A 19,180-nucleotide genomic window follows, 5' to 3' on the forward strand; every position below is an offset into this window, starting at 1 on the left:
TATTGGCGTGAAGTTTCTCATGGCATTCACTTATAATTTTAAAATTCTCTACTATATTTTTAGTTACATCCCTTTTTCATTCCAAATGTTGTTTACATATGCATATTCTCTTTTCTTATTGATTACTCTTGCATGGTTTGCCTATTTTAATAATCTTTTCAAATAATTGCCTTTAGATTTATTAACCATCTCTGTGCTCAGTTGTTTTCTATTTCATTATTTGTTGCTTTCATCTTTTATATTTATGTCCTTCTACTTTCTTTTCTCTCTCGTTTTTTTCTAGGTTCTTTAGTTAAATGCTTATCACATTTATTTTCCTTCTACTTTCCTCTCTCCCTCCCTCTTTCTTTCCTTTCTCCCTTTTTTCTCAAAGTATATTGTAACCCACAAGTTTCAAGTTGTAATTCAAGTCTAAATATGTAATAAGTTCCATTGTGATTTCCTGTTAAGCCCATCATTAAAAATTATTTTTAGTTTCCAAATATATGTATATATATTTATTATACACATATATATAAATATGTATTTATATATATAGTCATTCCTTGGTATCTGTGGGTGATTTGTTCCAGGACTGCCCACTCCATACCAAAATCTGTGATGCTTAAGTCCCTTATATGAAATGGCATAGTATTTGTGTATAAACAAAGGTACCTCTTCCTGTATGCTTTAAATCATCTCTAGATTACTTATAATACCTAACAATGTAAAAAGTTGTAAATACAATGTAATGTTATGTAAATGGTTGTTGGTGTGTGGCAGATTCAAGTTTTTCTTTTGGGAACTTTCTGGAATTTTTTTTTTTTTTCCTGCGGTACGCGGGCCTCTCACTGTTGTGGCCCCTCCCGTTGCGGAGCACAGGCTCCGGACACGCAAGCTCAGCAGCCATGGCTCACGGGCCCAGCCGCTCCGCGGCATGTGGGATCTTCCCGGACTGGGGCATGAACCTGTGTCCCCTGCATCGGCAGGCAGACTCTCAACCACTGCGCCACCAGGGAAGCCCTCTGGAATATTTTTTAAAAATATTTTTCATTCATGGTTAGTGGAATTCATGGATGCAGAACCCACAGATAATCTGTATAGTTTTGGGTTTTTTTGTTTTTAGTTTTTTTACTGTAGAAGTATGATACAGATTCTTTAAAATTTACTAAGGTTTTCCTGAGACCTAGTATATGTGCTCTCTTTGTAAATGTTCCATTTGTACTTGAAAAAGAAATGTGTTCTCTTATATATATATATATCTCCCCAACATATATATATTTGAGCTTCCTCAATTTGTTTATATGTTCTTTTGTCTTAATTTTTTTCATCTGCACTAAGGTCTTCTGCTATGAGTATGAATTTGACCATTTCTCCTTGAAATTTTACCTTTTTGTGTCATTTACATTTTGAGGCTGTGTTCATCTTTTACTTTATAGTTATGAAGGTGGAGGAGGAAAAGGCTGGGGTAGGGAAGCTGGACCCCCCTAACTACAGGAGGCGATGTCAGGATCAGGAAGGTAAGGTCACCTTGAGAACTTCATGCAAATTCTTGGAGGGTCTGGGAATTCCTTGGATATCCTTATAACAGCCCTTCCAGCTGGGAAAACTAGAGAGTTGGTCCCTTTCCCTGACCCACCCACAGTGTCTCCCCTAGATCAGGTGGGACCAGCCTTAACCATTTCTTAAAGGGACCACGTGGTCAGGTTGGAGGCAGGTAACTGGTACTAGGATTACGGCATAGCTTCTCCAACACAAAATTAAACTCACTTATTTTACAAGCTCTACAAATCATACTAAATGCCAAATATCAACTTTCTATAGATTCTAAAAATGGCAGCTCAGGTAAAACCAGTGAAAGAGGATATTGAGTGGGGATATTTTTGTTGCTCCAGAATTGCTCACTCAGAGACCCTAAGTATCCTACATTCTACAGAAAAGCAGCCACAGAGTTTATGAAGAGACACTACCCCAGCCCTTTTGGAGGGATACAGTAATCTTCCTGTCCAGCTGGATGCTTCCTGAGCTGAGGAACGTGTAGAGACACTCTGGGGCTGTTGATGAAGAAGAATGCAGTGAGGAGCTGGCACTGTCCTGAGCCAAACTACAAGATGTTCACAGTGAGAAGAGAGGTCCTGCAGAGCAAAGAAACAAGCTGGGGGTGGGCTATGATTCCCTACAGTTTACCAGCTAAACAGCCACACTCTGATGGTTATAGTGGAGAAAATGAGACAAGTTAGATCCATGGCAGAAAGAAAATATTTCCCTGACAACCATCCCCTGATTTTTTTTTAAAAAGGGTGCTCTTTGTTTGTATAACCCCACACAATTCTCAAAATCATGTTCCCATTCAGCATTCCATTCTATCTTCTCAAGAACAACGCGTAGCCAGTAGAGAAAGAATTTTTATTCCTGCGCTATCAGTGAGGACACTGAGTCCCCGAGAGGCAGATGTGCATGGCCATACAGCAGGTGAAGAACAAGCCAGGGAGCACCCAGGGCAGCTAACTCTTGGTAGAGGCCTTTCTGATACATCTGCTGCTTCTCATTTCCATTCCTGGCCTCAAGGCTGGAGAATAGGAACTCATCATTGAAAGAACCAAATATGCTAAACCTTTAGAGTAGAACTACTTATCTCTAAATATTGGTGACCATGGCTTACCTCAGATTACAGCTTGCTCAGGCTCAGTGTAGGAGAGAGAAAGAAGGAGATGCACCAGCCATTCTGATACTGGTTCACTAGGAAGTGAGGCTGCGCTTCATAAATGTATCTACCTCAAATTTCTCATTACACCCATGAGAGATTGAGGGTCCAGAAGAGCAAGCAGTAGGATAAGGTGGGGGTGAGCTGGGGTTCTAAAGAGATTTGGACACTGACATCCATGTAACCTTACTCTCCAGTGCCTAGTAATGCACCAGCCAGTGTAGACTAACACAGAATCTGCTCACCAGAGTGGGCATGCAACATGTCTCTAAAAGGCCTAGACATGCTTCTTCAAGGTTCAGCTTCATGTGGTTTCAGTGTGATATGTGCAGTCAGTGATGCCCAGGCATCTAGTATGTCAGTTTCAGGAGTTTGAGCTAACAGGCAGCCCTCTCCTCCAAGGGAAAAAAACAAACAAACAAACAAAAACAAAACAACCCCCCCCCAAAAAAACCCTCACAAAGTTAGTGTAGATCTTGATGTAAGAACACAAAGTCCAATTTCCCACTCTGCCACAGACTTTCAAATTTTAGCTGCTATTCTTGGGCTTCAGAAATAGTCATAATGATCAACAGCTGTTGACCAGCCCTAGGGAAAATTTTTACCACAAATCAGTCAATGTGATACACCACATTAATGAAATGAAGAATAAAAATTATATGATCATCTCAATAGATGCAGGAAAAGCATTTGACAAAATTTAACATCCATTCATGATTAAAAAAAAACACTCAACAAACTGGCTATAGAGGGAATGTTCCTCAATATAATAAAGGCCATATATGACAAGCCCATAGCTAACATCATATTCAATGATGAAAAGCTGAAAGCTCTTCTTTAAGATCAGTAACAAAACAAAGATGCCCACTCTTGCCACTTTTATTCAAAATAGTACTGGAAGTCCTAGCCAGAGCAATTAGGCAAGAAAAAGAAATAAAAGGCAAGAAGAAGAAATTTTTAAATTGGAAAGGGAAAAGTAAAACTGTCTCTATTTGCAGATGGCATGATATTATAAATAGAAAATGATAAAAATTCCACCAAAAAACTGTTAGAATTAAAAAAATTATTTTAAATTAAAATTTCAGGTTACAACATCAATATACAAAAATCAGTTGCATTTCTATACACTAACAATGAACTTTCAGAAAGAGAAATTAAGAGAACAATTCCATTTACAATTGTATCAAAAAGAATAAAATACCTAGAAAAAAATTTAACCGAGGAGATAAAAGATCTGTGCACTGAAAACTGTAAGACACTGATGGAAGACACTGAAGACAACACAAATGCATGGAAAGATATTCCATGTTCATGGACTGGAAGAATTAATATTCTTAAAATGTCCATATTAGCCAAAATAATCTACAGACTCAATAGAATCTCAATCAAAATTTCAATGATGTTTTTTTCACAGAAATATAAAAAACAATCCAGAAATTCATATGAAGCCACAAAGAACCCTGAATAACCAAAGCAATCTTGAGAAAGAAGAACACAGCTTGAAGATCACACTTCCTGATTTCAAACTATATTACAAACTACTGTATTCAAAACAGTATGGTATTGGCATAAAAACAGACATATAGATCAATGGAACAGAATAGAGAGCCCAGAAATAAACCCACACATATATAGTCAATTAATTTATAACAAAGGAGCCAAAATATACAATAGGGAAAGGATAGCATCTTCAATAAATGATATTGGGAAAACTTGACAGCCACATGCAAAAGAATGAAACTGGACCCCTGTCTTACACCATACAGAAAAATCAACTCAAAATGGATTGAAGACTTGAACTTAAAACCTGAAACCGTGAAACTCTTAGAAGAAAACATAAGGGGTAAGCTCCTTGACATCAGTCTTGGCAATTATTTTTTTTTAATTTGACATCAAAAGCAAAGGCAACAAAATAAAAAACAAAGTTAAACTACATCAAGCTAAAAAGTTTCTGCACAGCAAAGGAAATTATCAACAAAATGTACAGGTAACCTACAGAATGGGAGAAAATATTTGCAAATCACATATCCGATAAGAGGTTAATACCCAAAATATATAAAGAATTCATACAATTCAATAGAAAAACAAAACAAAACAGAAATACAATTTTAAAATGGAAGAGAAACTGAATAGAAATTTTTCCAAAGAAAACATACAAATGGCTAACAGGTACTCGAAAATGTGCTCAACATCATTAAATCATCAGGGAAATTCAAATTAAAACCACAATGAGATATCACCTCACAACTGTTAGAATGGCTATCATCTAAGACAAGGGATAACAAATGTTGGCAAGGATGTGGAGAAAAGGAAACCATTGTGCACTGTTGGTGGGAATGCAAATTGGTGCAGACACTGTGGAAAACAGTATGGAGATTCCTCAGAAATTAGTAACAGAACTACTGTATGATCCAGCAATTCCACTTTTGGGTATATACCCAAAAGAAATGAAATCATTATCTTGAAAATATATCTGTACTCTCATGTTCATTGCAGCATTATTTATAATAGTCAAGACATGGAAACAACCTAAGTGTCCATCAGCAGTTGAATGGTTAAAGAAAATGTGATATACATATGAATATTATTCAGCCATGAAAAAGAAAGTAATCTTGTCGTTTGCAATATGAATGGACCTTGAAGACATTATGCTAAGTGTCTTAGACAGAGAGACAAATACTGTATGATCTCACTTATACATGGAATCTAAAAATCCAAACTCATGGAAACAGGGAATAGGTTGGTGGTTACCAGAGGCTGGGGGTGGGACGTGAGGAATTGGGTGAAGGTGGTCAAAAGGCACAGACTTTCAGTTATAAGATAAATTAGTCATGGGGATGTGATGTACTGTATGGTGACTGTAGTTAACAATAGTGTATTGTATGCTTGAAAGTTGCTAAGAGACTAAATCTTGAAAGTTCTCATCACAAGAAAAAAATTTGTAACTATGTGTGGTGATGGATGTTAACTGAACTTATCGTGGTAATCATTTTGCAGATATACGTATATCAAATCATTATGTTGTACACCTTAAATTAATACAATATTATATGTCAATCACAACCCAAGTTAAAAAAATAATAGGAGAAACTTGAGGTCACATATGGTAGGGTACATGGAACTTCATGTATTATCTGCTCAATTATTCTGTACGTCTAAAATTGTGCTAAAAAGACTATTAATTATTTTTAAAATTGTTGACCAACTCAAGACAATACGGATGAGAAACTGGTGGCAGAACGTCCTTTCTGAGGTCTGAGGGAATTCTAGCTGCCTCTTTGTGTACAGAGTTAGTGGGGGATTTACATAGCAGCCAGGCTTCTTAGTGGAATTCTGAATTAGGGTTCTTGGTAGCTCTAGTTCTTGAAAATTCTAGTTTACGAAACCAGCTTTGAGAAATCCTTAATAACTCACTTCTCTGATGAGTGGTAGTTCACAGAGTCCTTGGCTGTTAGTAAAAATGGCCCTTGATGGAAATGCATATGGCTTTCCCATAACAATTGAAGCCGCGGCTTGGCATTTTGAACTGAATATGTGACCCACCGAGGGGCTCTCTCCTGGACCATGTGTCATAAACCATATGTGTTTATTGCTGCTCTGGACTAGCAAGAATGGGGAGATGGGAGTTCTGCTCATTCTGACAGAATTCTAACTATAGGGCCAAGGGTCTCCCTTCCAGCAACTGGGGAGTTGGTTCAGAGTTGGAATTCTATCAAGCCCAGTGGCCCCGTCCAGGAATGCTTTGCCTTCTGATCTTCTTCAGTGGCCTCAGCTCTTTGTAACTGGAAAATATTAAGGAGAAATGCCAATTTTCAGTAACTCTACCTACCCTCTCTTTTATTCTGTGCCCACAGACTGCCGTTCCATCCACATTGGGCTTTCAGTCCCCAGTTACCCTCACAGGAAAAGAGACCCGAAGGGACATCTTTCAGGCCTGCAAAAGGTCCACTGGGGCTTGCGGCCAGACAAGCCGCAGCAGGGGCTGGCCAGTGCCTGCAGCACTGTGGATCATGTCATCAGGACACGTGAGTTCTTGAGGGGACCATTCTGGGGAGCCATCTGCTGGGTGGTCCAGATGGGGCAGGGCAGGGCAGGGCAGGGGGATTCTCTGGAGAATGTGAGGAACGCCCCATGTTGCTCAGGCCTCTCAGTCCCCTCTGCTCTGCTGCCATGGCAGACCAGCCTCTCTGCTCAGGGACACCTTTAGTCAGGCTGAGCCCCTGTCCCTCTCTGGTGACTTTGAGACCTCTGCTCTGATCCATTCTGCCTTGATTTCACAGTTTAATTCTCAGAATTATTTCCTGTTTCCAAATTCCTAGGGGCCACACAGCCGTTGCCCGAAGAGCCAAGAACAAACATGAGTGTCTGGCGTGAGGTGTTGTGCTCGGTAAACTGAATTCCTTATTGCATTCCCTCCACCCTGGCTCTTCACCTGAGCTTGAAGGAATGGTCTGGAATTGTCTGGGCACCCTGCTCCTCAGCTTGCAGGGTCCTGGAGGCTTTCTCCCAGGTCAGCAGAGCCCCTGAGGCCTTCCTCTGCTGTTGAGGAAATCAGTTCTGGGCTGGTTAAAAATCAGTCTTTTGTTCTTTCCTGTGGAAAGAAAAGTATCAATCTTAAGAGGAGTGAAAAGATTAGAGCACAACTGTGACATTTTATCCTTTTGAGCCTTCGCTGTTTCTAGGGACATGATTTCACCTGCAGCATACCCCAAATCTGCGTAATAAATGGTACCTAATTGGTTTCTGCTATATAGTTCCACTGTCTTGAGCAAGGCAAAATGAGTTATTTTACCATCTAAACCTTCAAAAGAATGTCAGAGGCAGTAACAACCTCTTAACATTCCAGATGGCCTTGCGAAGGCCATCTGAGTCACCCCCAACCCTGCACTGCCCTGAACAACTGCTGTCATTGGCACCAAGTCTACCAAGGCCTGTGACTTTTCCAAAGTAAATGTGCCTATGCGGGAGAAGGGTTAATGGGGAGTCCTTTGGAGGTGTCTAGTTTAAGAGATAAGCTTTGATTAAAATATGCATGTGCACACATACACACAAACATGCACACACAGGCTTATGCACACATATATGTTCAGGGGTAGACATACCAGAGACCCAAAGGAGGGCTAGCCTGGTGGGAAGGCCTGCTCCCCATGTTGGATCTGGATGCTCCCACTCACTCTCTGGGGCATTCTCCTGTCACTCCACCGCATTCAGAGGTGAAGTCACCCTTTCAAAGTTGAGTCTGCTGGATCCTTCCTGAGTCAGGGAAGAGGAAGGTGGGTTAGAGCTGGTGCTCTCTTATCGAAGGGTTTGGAGGAGGTCTAATACATGGCATTTGCTGATGCAACATGGTGCATCACAGAAGTGGTCACGAACGGTGGATTTTATGTTGTTTTGGTGGTTTCTGGTTAATGGGACACTGGTTTTAGCTGGAAACCAAAGGGGAGGGAATGGAGAATACTTTGGTACGTTTGCACATTCAGTTCGTTCTCTTCACAGCCTGCTACTCCCATGCACGTCACATGGCATGGCTGTGGAACAGGGGAGAGAATGGGAGGGCCTGGGAGGACAGGAAATTTCAGGCCATGTCTTTCAAGCTGGGGTAAAGTAAGAACCCCTTTTATAGGGAAAAGGGGTTGTGGACCCGTGAAAATGCATTTGTACCTCTGTAGAGCCCCAGGGGACCATAAAAATCCCAGTTTGAGAAATAATATCTTAATTAAGGTTTTATTCTGTAAAAGTATCTCACATTTTTGAATTATAACAACAGAAAAGTTTTGCCCTTATATCTAATGGAAGAAATCTTTTTAAGATTATCATCAAAATGGAAACATGAAATTTAAAAATTCTTATAGATCCCACCTACCCCTAAGAATACTTTCCAGACCACAGTTCCAGACATGCTGACTTAAGGGGGCCACAAAGCCTGCTAGCAAAGTCAACAGCCACCACAAGTTTTCTGTAGCCCATGGGGGCTGAGCTTGTTCCGGCCATTCTCTTAGGGGTGGTAGAGGTTCACCCCTCAGTCCTTCACTTCTTTCAAACCAAACAGGGCATTGTGTGTATGATGCAAATATAAACCCTGCTCCACCACATCCCAGGGTCAGTAACAATGACCCAAGGAAGGGAAAACAAAACAGTGCCCGAGTAATTTTACTGCATCATCTAGATAATTGCCTGAATCTGCCACTTTTCTTTGCTGTAGGACAACTGACCACATGTGTTTTCCCTCTCTGAGTGTCCTGTCTATTCTATGAATCCATTCAGACAGCCCAGGCAGGTGGTCTAGCTGGCCACAAAGTCCAAGTGGGACCTACCTCTATAGAAGAGGGGAATCATGCAGAATGGAGGGCGTGGGTGCTGGCCAGGCAGGTGGCTAGACATAGCTAGGCCTGAGAGTAAAGCAGGCTGTGCAGATGAAGGATTGACAGGTGACTCCTTTAGTTTCTGCCTCACAAGACAATGACAAGAATTTGTACCATGAAATGGTATTTCATTGTAATTTTGTTAACTAAATGTATGCTGTTAATAAAAAGGAGATATTATTATCCCCATCTTCAGATTGGGAAATCAAGGTTTGAAGAGATGTAGTGTGATACAGCGGTAATCAGTGAAACTAGAATTTGAAAACAAGTCTGTAGACTCTAAAGCCTGTGTGTGCCCCTTCCACTACACTACTATCCTTTGTAAGTTATCACTGGTCAGTCACCATGTTGGATATGGGCTGAGAATTGTATCCTTTTAAGCAGCCAAGCTGCCTTATGATGACGGGGATAGGTAGGTAGTAGTTACATCATAATATGGTACGCCATAGCTGTTGGATTACCACCCCTTCCTCCAATATGAATATAATTTAGGAAGTCAGTACTTAGCAGCCAATCAATTTTGACTCCAGCAGAGCATAGGTAGGGAATAGAACCATCAAGCTGTGGTGAGAACCAGCAAGTGCCATGCTTCCTTCCCTGGAAAGAATGCATTTTCTGGCTCTGAGAACCTCTTGAGAGCTATTACAAGCAAGAGGGTAAAAAGCAGCTGTAGAAATATGGCTGCCCTTTGGCATCTCTTGGCTGGTGCTAAGAACCGGAGCCCAGATCTAAGAAGAACAAGACCGGCCAAGCCCAACCTGGTGTGTAGGCACTAGGGTCTCAGCACCTTCATCTGCAGAGTGAAAGATTGTTGTAGGGTGACCAACTGTTTCAGTTTAACTGGGATGGAGGGCTTTCCCAGGACATGGAACATGGGACTGTCAGTGCTAAAACCGGTCAGTCCGAAGCAAACTGGGATGTTGGTCACACTAAGTTGTGAGCTCCTAGATGAAATATAAACAGACATGAAGTATTTCGCATGGTGCACAGTGCATGACAGGCACTTGACATATGTTACTTCAACTGATCTATGTTAACCCAATTTAAAAGCACTCCTTGGGCTTCCCTGGTGGCGCAGTGGTTAAGACTCTGCCTGCCAATGCAGGGGACACAGGTTTGAGCCCTGGTCCGGGAAGATCCCACATGCCGCAGAGCAACTAAGCCCGTGCACCACAACTACTGAGCCTGCGCTCTAGAGCCCACAAGCCACAACTACTGAGCCCACGCACCACATCTACTGAAGCCTGCACGCCTAGAGCCTGTGCTCTGCAACAAGAGAAGCCACCACAATAAGAAGCCTGCGTACCGCAATGAAGGGTAGCCCCCGCTCGCCGCAACTAGAGAAAGCCTGTGTGCAGCAACGAAGACCCAACACAACCAAAAATAATAAATAAATAAAAATAAATAAATAAAAAATAAAAGCACTCCTTTACGAGTGGACATCTGGTTTGGCTGCCGTCACTGGTACTGAGAAGCTTATGAGATCCTTCTGGTGGGAGGGGTGTGAAAAAGTATTAAGGTCTTCTTCTACTTGCCAAGTATTGAACAACTCTAGGGTCACTAAAAGATCAAAACCACCCCAAGATGAGCAGTAAGGGAGAGGAAGGCTATTTTTTGGCCAGGTGTTTGAGCCTCATATGGTTCCAAAGGCTTTAGATTTCATGGGGTCTTTCTTTCCCGTTTCTTTTTATTTATTTATTTGTTCGTTTGTTTATGGCTGCGTTGGGTTTTCGCTGCTGCACACTGTCTTTCTCTAGTTGCAGCAAGCGGGGGCTACTGTTCGTTGCAGTGGGCGGACTTCTCATTGCAGCGGCTTCTCTTGTTGCGGAGCACAGGCTCTAGGCACGCGGGCTTCAGTAGTTGTGGCGCACGGGCTTAGTTGCTCCGCGGCATGTGGGATCTTCCTGGACCAGGGCTCAAACCCGCGTCCCCTGCATTGGCAGGTGGATTCTTAACCACTGTGCCACCAGGGAAGTCCCTCTTTCCCATTTCTGATGAGGAAGGAGCAAGTGTTGGGACAGAAGACAAATTTACCTCTAAATAATCTGCTCCGCTAAGGAGCTCCTGAGACAGGCTGTGTTTGCAACATAGGAGCAAAGACAATTGGATTTCTTTTAGAGTTCGAAGCTTTAAAATGAGGTGGTTTCCTCTGTCTACTTTACCGACTTGTTTCTGGGAAGGAGTGGTAAAGAGAGGAGCAGAGACAAAGGGGAATAGGAGGGAGGAAAGGGGGAAAGAGTATCATCCTAGGCCTTTTAGGCAAGCCCCACCCCGGTGTGTGTGTAGTGGGGGGAGGTTGGGCAGACAGGAAGGCAAATTCAAAATTCCTGAAGGAAGCCTGTATTTGCTCCTCTCTCTCTTCTTGCCCTTGACATCTTAAAACCTGGATTTCCTGGAATTATCAACATAGCATTCAAACAAACAAATCACAAACAAAAACCCCTATTGGAAGGGAATCCTGAGTTAGTGACCTTAAGACCTAAGGGGAAATTAGGGTTGAAAGCTCAGTTTGCAAGTGGACCAATGAAAGTTCTAATAAATACAAAGTTATTATAACCCATATATGTTACCTGGATTTACCTTATTTCTTGAGAGTTAGTGTCCTTACCTCTGCCTAAATTTCTGTGAATTTCCAGCGACTTCCAGTCTCAGTATCACTGTAGCTCCAAGTCCTGCCTGCTGGGCTCACAGTCTCGCTGTGTCTCACCTCCTGTACCTGTTCTCTGCCCTCACCTCCAGCTCCAGCTCAGGCATGGGATCCAGTCCTCCTTTGGTCTCCCCCAGATTGGTCACATACCACATACAAGTGAGCAGCAGGCTTTCTTGAAGTTCAGAACCATGGAGCAGTTTTACCTTGCAGAGATACACAATTTTTAAAGTGAGATACTAGATATCCCCTTTCTTTAAAATCCCCTGGTCACAGGAAATTTCCTATTGGCCACTTTTCTCTGCAGTTTCAGCTTCCTACCATATTGGCAACTCCCACCTCACCCCCACTCCCCCTCGCCAGTTCCGTCACATCTCCTGCTTCTCAGTTTTCAGCCACCCCCCAGCTTCTCCGCTCCCTCCCAACACATACACCCACTCCCCTCCCTTTCAGTCACATCAATTTCCCTCTGCCCACCTGAGCTCAACACCCATTTTTGCACAGCTAAAGACACACAATGTGTTGAGCTAAACACAAAGACCATCGCCTCTAATTCTAGCCCTTTAGTTAGATTTAACATTCTTTTATAACATTTACACTTGCAGTTTTTTTTTAATTAATTAATTAATTTATTTATTTATTTTTGGCTGTGTCGGGTCTTCGTTTCTGTGCGAGGGCTCTCTCCAGTTGCGGAGAGCGGGGGCCACTCTTCATCGCGGTACGCGGGCCTCTCACTATCGCGGCCTCTCTTGCTGTGGAGCACAGGCTCCAGACGCGCAGGCTCAGTAGTTGTAGCTCACAGGCCTAGTTGCTTCGCGGCATGTGGGATCCTCCCAGACCAGGGCTTGAACCCGTGTACCCTGCTTTGGCAGGCAAATTCTCAACCACTGCGCCACCAGGGAAGCCCTCCGCTTGCAGTTTTTGAGAAGGTATGCAGAGGAAAATCTCCCTACCCTAGAATTTCATATAAGGGAGACTCCTCATGATTAATATGGTAATTTGATCACAAGTATCAGAAACCTACTTGAGCTGTCTTGAACAAGGAGGGAGTGAGGGGGTGGGGGGAGAGAGAGAAAGTTTATACTGTAAGAGCAAAGGATTTTCTCACAGTCCCAAAAGAACAAGCAACCAGGCTCAGCAGGAGGACGAGCACCCTCTCTGGGACTCATGGCCTTCCCCCTGCTTCTCCTGTAAGTCTGCTTTATTCCTCTCTCTCTGTAGCCTTTTCTGCCTCTCTGTGCCCTCAGCTTCCATTTTACATGCGCCTTCTCTCAGAAACCGTCAGGAAACGCCCAGCTATCTCAGAAACCGAATTCAGAATTTCCAGGCTTGAGTCAGGTGTCTGATTAACTGTTCCTGGTCCAATTAACCATGGCGAAGGGGCACAGGTCAAGCATTCCACAAACACGGCTACCCGAGAGTCATCCTTTGGGTGGGGGACTGTATGGGCTGGCAGACAGCCCCAAAGCTACTGACGACAGGATGGATTCCCATAAACACTGCAAGTCTGCAGATTCACTGCTCTTCCTTCCCAGAGATCATATTTTGAGTTTATGGACTGCTGTCTAGAAAAAAAACCTTACTGACCGTGAAACTATGACTTGGAGTCTTCCAGTCCCCTCTTGAAGACCACCTCAAATGACTGCAAGCATGACTTTGGAGCCCTCAGTTTCTGTCTCTCCCACTCCGCAGTACTCGGGGGCCTTGAGCTTGGTCCCCTACCCAGCTCCATTTCCTTGTTGCTGCTAAGGCTAGTCCCAGCTGCTATACTCGTGAGTGTTAAGCAGTGAAATTCACCTAGCAAATATTTAGAGTGTCCATGCTGTGAGCTGAGAGAGAGCACCTCTGAAAAGACTCAGAGCTGAGGACCCTGGGTCCAAGTCCTCACGCTGACTTCCTGGTGGTGCTAAATGCCTCCTGGCTCTTCTAGGAGTTGAAGACTTGCAGGTTGCAGTCCACACGGTGATTTTGTGCTTTGCTCAACTAATGACTGGACAGGTGCCCCCCTCCCTGCCCCCAGTAAAAACACGATTCTGTTTGCTTCTTTTTGTGTGTTTCCTGAAGCTTGCTCCTGCAGAGGTTAGGTTTCTCCCACAAACTGCTGGTTGAGTCCATACCTCCAGTTGAGCCATCGCTATGTGATTCTTGCTGTGAGCTATCAAGGGGCTATTATCTGTGGCCTTTCTCATTTGCAGATTAACTTGCGTGAAGGGCCCAGCAGTGCATTAGAGATGCACTGGTACCCTGATGCAGGAACCCAGCTCACAGAGCTAGGCTTCTGTGGGCCTGAGGGAAGGGAGTGGCCTCAGGGTGGAGTGGGAGGGGTAGAACAGGTATTTAGAAGCTGAAAAGGATTGAGCCCTTGGAATGTTTTAAAGGGCCGTTATTAGGGAGGAAAGTGTCAGACCTGTTGGCAACATCAATCATAGTGATATTTACTTGGCATATGCCAAGCACTGTGCCAACCACGTCACATATATCATCTCATTTAATGGCCACCACAATCCAGTAAAGCAGGTGTGATTATTCCCACTTTATAGATGGAGAAACTAAGGCTAAGATTGCTTAATGCCTTGCCAAAATCCCACTGCTAGTAGTTACCAGAGTCGGGAGTTGAACCTAGATCTGGGCTCTTAAAGCACCACACGAGTAAAGAGAATCTTCTGGCGTCCTTGGTGATCTCTCTCTGGGTGTTCCTCTGGGATTTTGAGGTCACCCACAGCCCCTGACTCGGTGTAGCATGCAGGGTCTGCCCCGTGGCGCTCAGGAAGAAATGGGCCGACTTCAGCCACAGTGTGGTACGAGCTGTAGAGCCTGGGACCTTTAGAGGGGCCCATCTACTCACTGCCCTGCCCTGCTAAGGAGCCCAGCAAAGCAGGAAGTCCTTGGTGGTGGCATTTGCTTGGGGCCCCGCACCTAAAAACCCAGCCCTGACCCTCTGCTGCTATGTTCTCAGCTTTAAAGTGGGCACACTTGATCCTTGAGCCTCAGGCATGAAGCCATGGTAAGGGAGTGCAGGGCAGTGCAGGGTGAGGGCGTCAGCAGACTGCTGTCCTAACCTGGGGCCTGGTGGGGCCTTCTGTGCTGTAAACTAGGTCTCAGATTTCTCATCCTCTCATCCATCGCTAAGCTCTCTCCCAGCTCTGAGACTTAGTGAATTCAGGGTTCAGAGCTCCTTGGAGCAGCAGCCACTCATGACCTCTAATCAACCTTGGCACATTGTAAGCATTCAGTAAGCACTTGTTGAACCAAACCCAGGAGATTAGGAGTTTCTCAGCAGAGCAAAATAATTCCCCAGGAGGGTTCACCACACACCCTGAAGTGACCAGTTCCCACTGTCCATGGGCTCTCAGAAAATACCCACTGAGTGATAGCTGGCATTTTGTCTTAGAAGCAGACTAGGAGGGAAAGGACCAGGAGTTTGGGTTTAAGGTTGGGGAAGGAGAGAAACCAGCTGCATGGAATATTACTGACCAAGGGTGGTTGCTGTGGAACATGAGGCCCCCCAGCCCCTCTCCCCCTACAACTCCACCTCCACCCTGGGGCTGTGCAGCTGAGAGAATCCAAGGGCCAGGACACCTGCAGCCAAGGCACTTTAGGAGGCCCTGGGGAGTCTCAAGGAAAATCCTACCTTTGCCTCTATAAAGGGGCCTGAGGAGAGGTGGCTGGGCTCCCCTTGGGCCCCTAGGCTTGGCAGGAAGGGCCCATGGGGGAGGGGGAAAGGGGCAGTCCTGCCAGTCCTCTCAGAGCCTGCAGCTGCCACCCCCTGCTGCTGTGGAGACCCGGCTGCCTGCGGGAGGTTCTGCCCCCGCCACAGAGCCCTTCTCTCTCCACCGCACCTGAGAACCTGAGAGCTCTCTCTCACTCTCCCCTCTGCCTTTCTCTCTCTCACACACACACACACAATTCTCTTATACTCACAATATCTTTAATTCACTCTCAATATTTTTTCCTTTCATGCTTACTACATCTTCTCACATACAACCCTCTCTCCACTTCCCCAGTCTTCCATACATTCCTTTTCTCTCCCCCCCACCCCCTCCCCCTCTCCCTCTCTTTCCCTCTCCCTCTTCTCCTCTCCCCACACCTCCCCTGGTGCTTAACTGGAAACAAAAGTGAGTTTGTTGTGCTCTGCTGGTGGGGAAGAGGACGTGTGAAGGCAGCAGCCAGGGTGGCAGCAGCAGAAACAGGCTGGGGCCAGAGGCAGTGTCCACAGCCGGAGACCCCAGCGCTCAGCTACTCCAGGGAGCAGGTAATGCCCCAGACAGGGCTGGTTCACGCATCGCCCTCCCTGTCGGGTCTCATCATTTCATGACTGTTCCATTTATTTGCCTTCTTATTTGGCCTTGAAGACAGAAAGGGATTGCAGATTTAGGGAATGGTAGGCACAAAAGGTCCAAGGAATGATGTGCTCTCCTCTTCAGAGAACTGTGTGTGGTCTGATGTGGCTGGGGTCCAGGGCATGTGGGGTCAAGAGTGGCTGGGGTCCACAGTGTCTGGGCTTAAGGATGGCTGGTGTCCAGGGTGGCTGGGGTCCAGGGTAACTTTGGTCCAGAGTATCCGGGGTCCAGGGTGGCTGGAGTCTGGGGTGTCTGGAGGAGGAACATGACAGAACCTACCAGGGCAGGTTAGGGCCAGATCATGAGGGATGTTTTGAGCCATGTCATAGACCCTAGGCTTTAGGTAATAGAGAGCTATTGAATGTTTTTCACCTGGAGAGTAACGTGACCAAATCTACATTTTAAAAGAGTAGTTCTTGAACTCTGATCTCATGGAGAATTGGTGTGCCCTCTCAGCATCAAGCAGTCATAGTCTTCTCCCAATTTAAGGACAAAATAAGGTTATTTGTTCAATTGCTAAATTTTCTTCTATAAAATTTCCTTAAACCTTTGACGTCTGCTAGCAAGTGTCAATAATCAATAAAAAGGATTAAGTTTAAAGTAGTAGAAAAATTCGGAAATAAAAATCCATTTAAATAAATGCAGTCCATTGAGCTATATCCAGATATATTGGTAGTATTTTCTGCTAGTAAAATTATTTCTAACTCATATGCACAATATTTTATGGTGCTGCTCAAAGAGCACCATGACTCCCAGGAGTCTGCCATGTGAACATGTTTGAAATGTCTTAAAGCAAACTCTGGTGCTACACAGGGAATGGGATGGATGGGGCAAGCAGAGGCAGTGGGAGCAGTAGGTGGCTCTTGCGATGATAGGAATAGGAGATAATGAGAACCTGAACAAAGGTGGTGGCAATGGTGGGAAAAAGGGAGAGAGCTAAAAAATAGTCAGGAAGTGAGTGGAAAACGTTAGTGTCTGATTGGACATGGATGATGAGAGAGAAGGAGGCTTCAGGAGTGAGCCCAAGACTTCTCCTCTGGATGGCTGGGTAGCCAGGAGCACTATTAATCAAAACAGAGGAGGGCAAGGTTGGGGTGTTGGAAGATGGGAGGCAGGGCTGCTTTGAATATGTTGAGATTGACTCGAGAAGGCTGGAGAACTCCCAGATGGAGCAGTCCAGCTGGCAGTCGGAAATGCTCAGTAAGTCAGGACCTAGAGACGCGGGTGACCTCGGCTATAGGGCGACACCAAAAAGAACATGAGGTGGCCCAGTCGGGGTGTAGAAAGAGAGGAGACAAGAAGGCCAAGGAGGAATCCTGGGGAAGATCAAGATTTAAGTGAGACGTGCAAGAAGGGCCAGGGAAGGACACTGAGAAGGAGTCCTCAAAGAGATAGGAAAAAATATCAAGAAAGTGCTATCTTATAAGAACCAAGAGCATTTCAGTTCAGAGGGAGCAGTCAGCACCACTCATGTCCCAGAGACACAAGCCAGACCATAGCTTCACAGTGTTGTAGGTTTGATTGATTTTATTGACTTATTGATTTGAGAATAAAACAAGAGAGATCTGAGAGCAGGGTTGTACACTTGGGTGCTTAGCATAAATGAGATTCGCAGGGTGATAATAGGGAGTAGTGGGGACTGTGGAAAACTGAAATGCATATTCTCATCCATCACTCAGCTCTAATTGATTGTTGTCAGGTAGGAATATGGGCACTGTCATCAGAGTATCTGAATTTTCAAGAAAAGTCAGAAATCTAGATTTTTATATGCAATCTCATAATTCTTTATATTAGCAACAATTTCAAAAACTTTTATACTCTGTGAAGGCTGAATTAAACACATCTTTGAGCTTCCAGTTTAAAATCTCTGCCTTAGTCAATGTCCTTAGTGTGGTGGGGATGAATCAGTTGCAGCAGGTTGGGAAATGATTAGGTAAGGAGGAAGTAGAGACAGCGAGTGTAGACCTCCCCTTCAATAAGTTGAGGAGAGAGAAGGGAAAAAGAGAGCAGCAGAGCTTAGAAGGCAGGCAGGATCAGGGGAAGGTGTTTCATAGTAGGAAGAGCTGTTTATGGGTTGAGAGAAAGAGGGTGGAGGGAGAGAAGTTGAAGACCCAGGTAAGGAAAGACTGGTTGACGAAATAAGGATCCAGTAGAAGGGAATAGATGGGGCCAGAGATAGGCTAGAGGAAGAACTCTTGTTCAGAGATAGACTCCAGCAGTGGTAAGGACACAGAAGCACTGGAAAGGAGGAAGTTGATGGATTTCATGCCTGGAGGTCTTATTTTCTTGGTGATGTGGGATAAGAGATAGATCAAGAGGCTTGCAGAGAGGAGCAAAAGTTAGTGGTGGCATCGAGGAACACGGGAAAGGGCATGCAAGGATGAGTGGAAGTGGCTGTACTTCTGAGACCTGTTAACAGTGGAAGCCCCCCATTTGTACAGCTGGGTGGTTTTCACCAGAGAGACTCATGAGCCTGAGTGCTAAGCTTGGTGGCAAGGGGGATTGGCACCTGTTATATTCCAGGCCCTGTATCACGTGTTATTCTCCTTACCTGATTTATTGGGACAATAACCCTGTTCACTCAGACTGAATTCACTCATGAGTAAGTAGCAACTCTGAGATTCACACCCACATCTAGATGGACTGAAAGCCTAGCGTGTGCCTTGCATCCACTGTACTACCATACCACACTGCCTCTCCCTGCACCCCAGGACACATTTGAAGAGGTGGAGATTGGGCCAGTGAATTCTTGTTTGGGCATCAGCTGCCTGGTTTTATTGGGAAGTCAAGGAGTAAGAGACTGGAGACTGTGATGAGAAGGGTAGTGGAAATTATTGACCATTGGGAGTCCATGGAGAAATAAGTGAAAGCCAAAGGGATGATAAACTGAGGGGTTAGAGAGGCTTGGAGGAAGAGGAAGACTTGATGAAGCCTAAAGACAGTCAGTGAGAGATTGAACCAGGGCAGGGGCAATGGGATTGGTGAGGAAGGAGAGTATTCTCGAAAACTTTTAATGTGGGAGTGGAGGTGAGAGAAAGAGGTGAGGTGAGAATGATGCCAGCATGTCTAGCCTGTGTGGTTGGGTGGACAGTTATGCCTCTAACCAAGGCATTCAATGTTGTGTGATACCTCTCTCTCTCCAGCCCAC

The 19,180-nt window shown here is 44.6% G+C and overlaps 1 protein-coding gene across 1 annotated transcript in view; it reads left to right on the forward strand.

Annotated features, from left to right (window-relative positions):
* The first annotated feature begins 1,307 nt into the window (after positions 1-1,307).
* The window catches only part of SLC4A5 (solute carrier family 4 member 5), a 96,425-nt gene continuing 78,552 nt past the window's right edge, over positions 1,308-19,180 (forward strand). The window contains exons 1-2 of the mRNA XM_089922948.1: positions 1,308-1,499; positions 6,538-6,708. Coding sequence (XP_089779074.1) covers positions 1,421-1,499; positions 6,538-6,708 — 250 coding nt within the window. The 5' untranslated portion in view covers positions 1,308-1,420. The remainder of the gene's footprint in view (positions 1,500-6,537; positions 6,709-19,180) is intronic.

Source organism: Delphinapterus leucas, chromosome 13, assembly GCF_059928025.1.
Source record: "Delphinapterus leucas isolate spDelLeu-1000000601 "Yukka" chromosome 13, BTC_Dleu_Yukka2, whole genome shotgun sequence".
Classification (NCBI taxonomy): domain Eukaryota; kingdom Metazoa; phylum Chordata; class Mammalia; order Artiodactyla; family Monodontidae; genus Delphinapterus; species Delphinapterus leucas.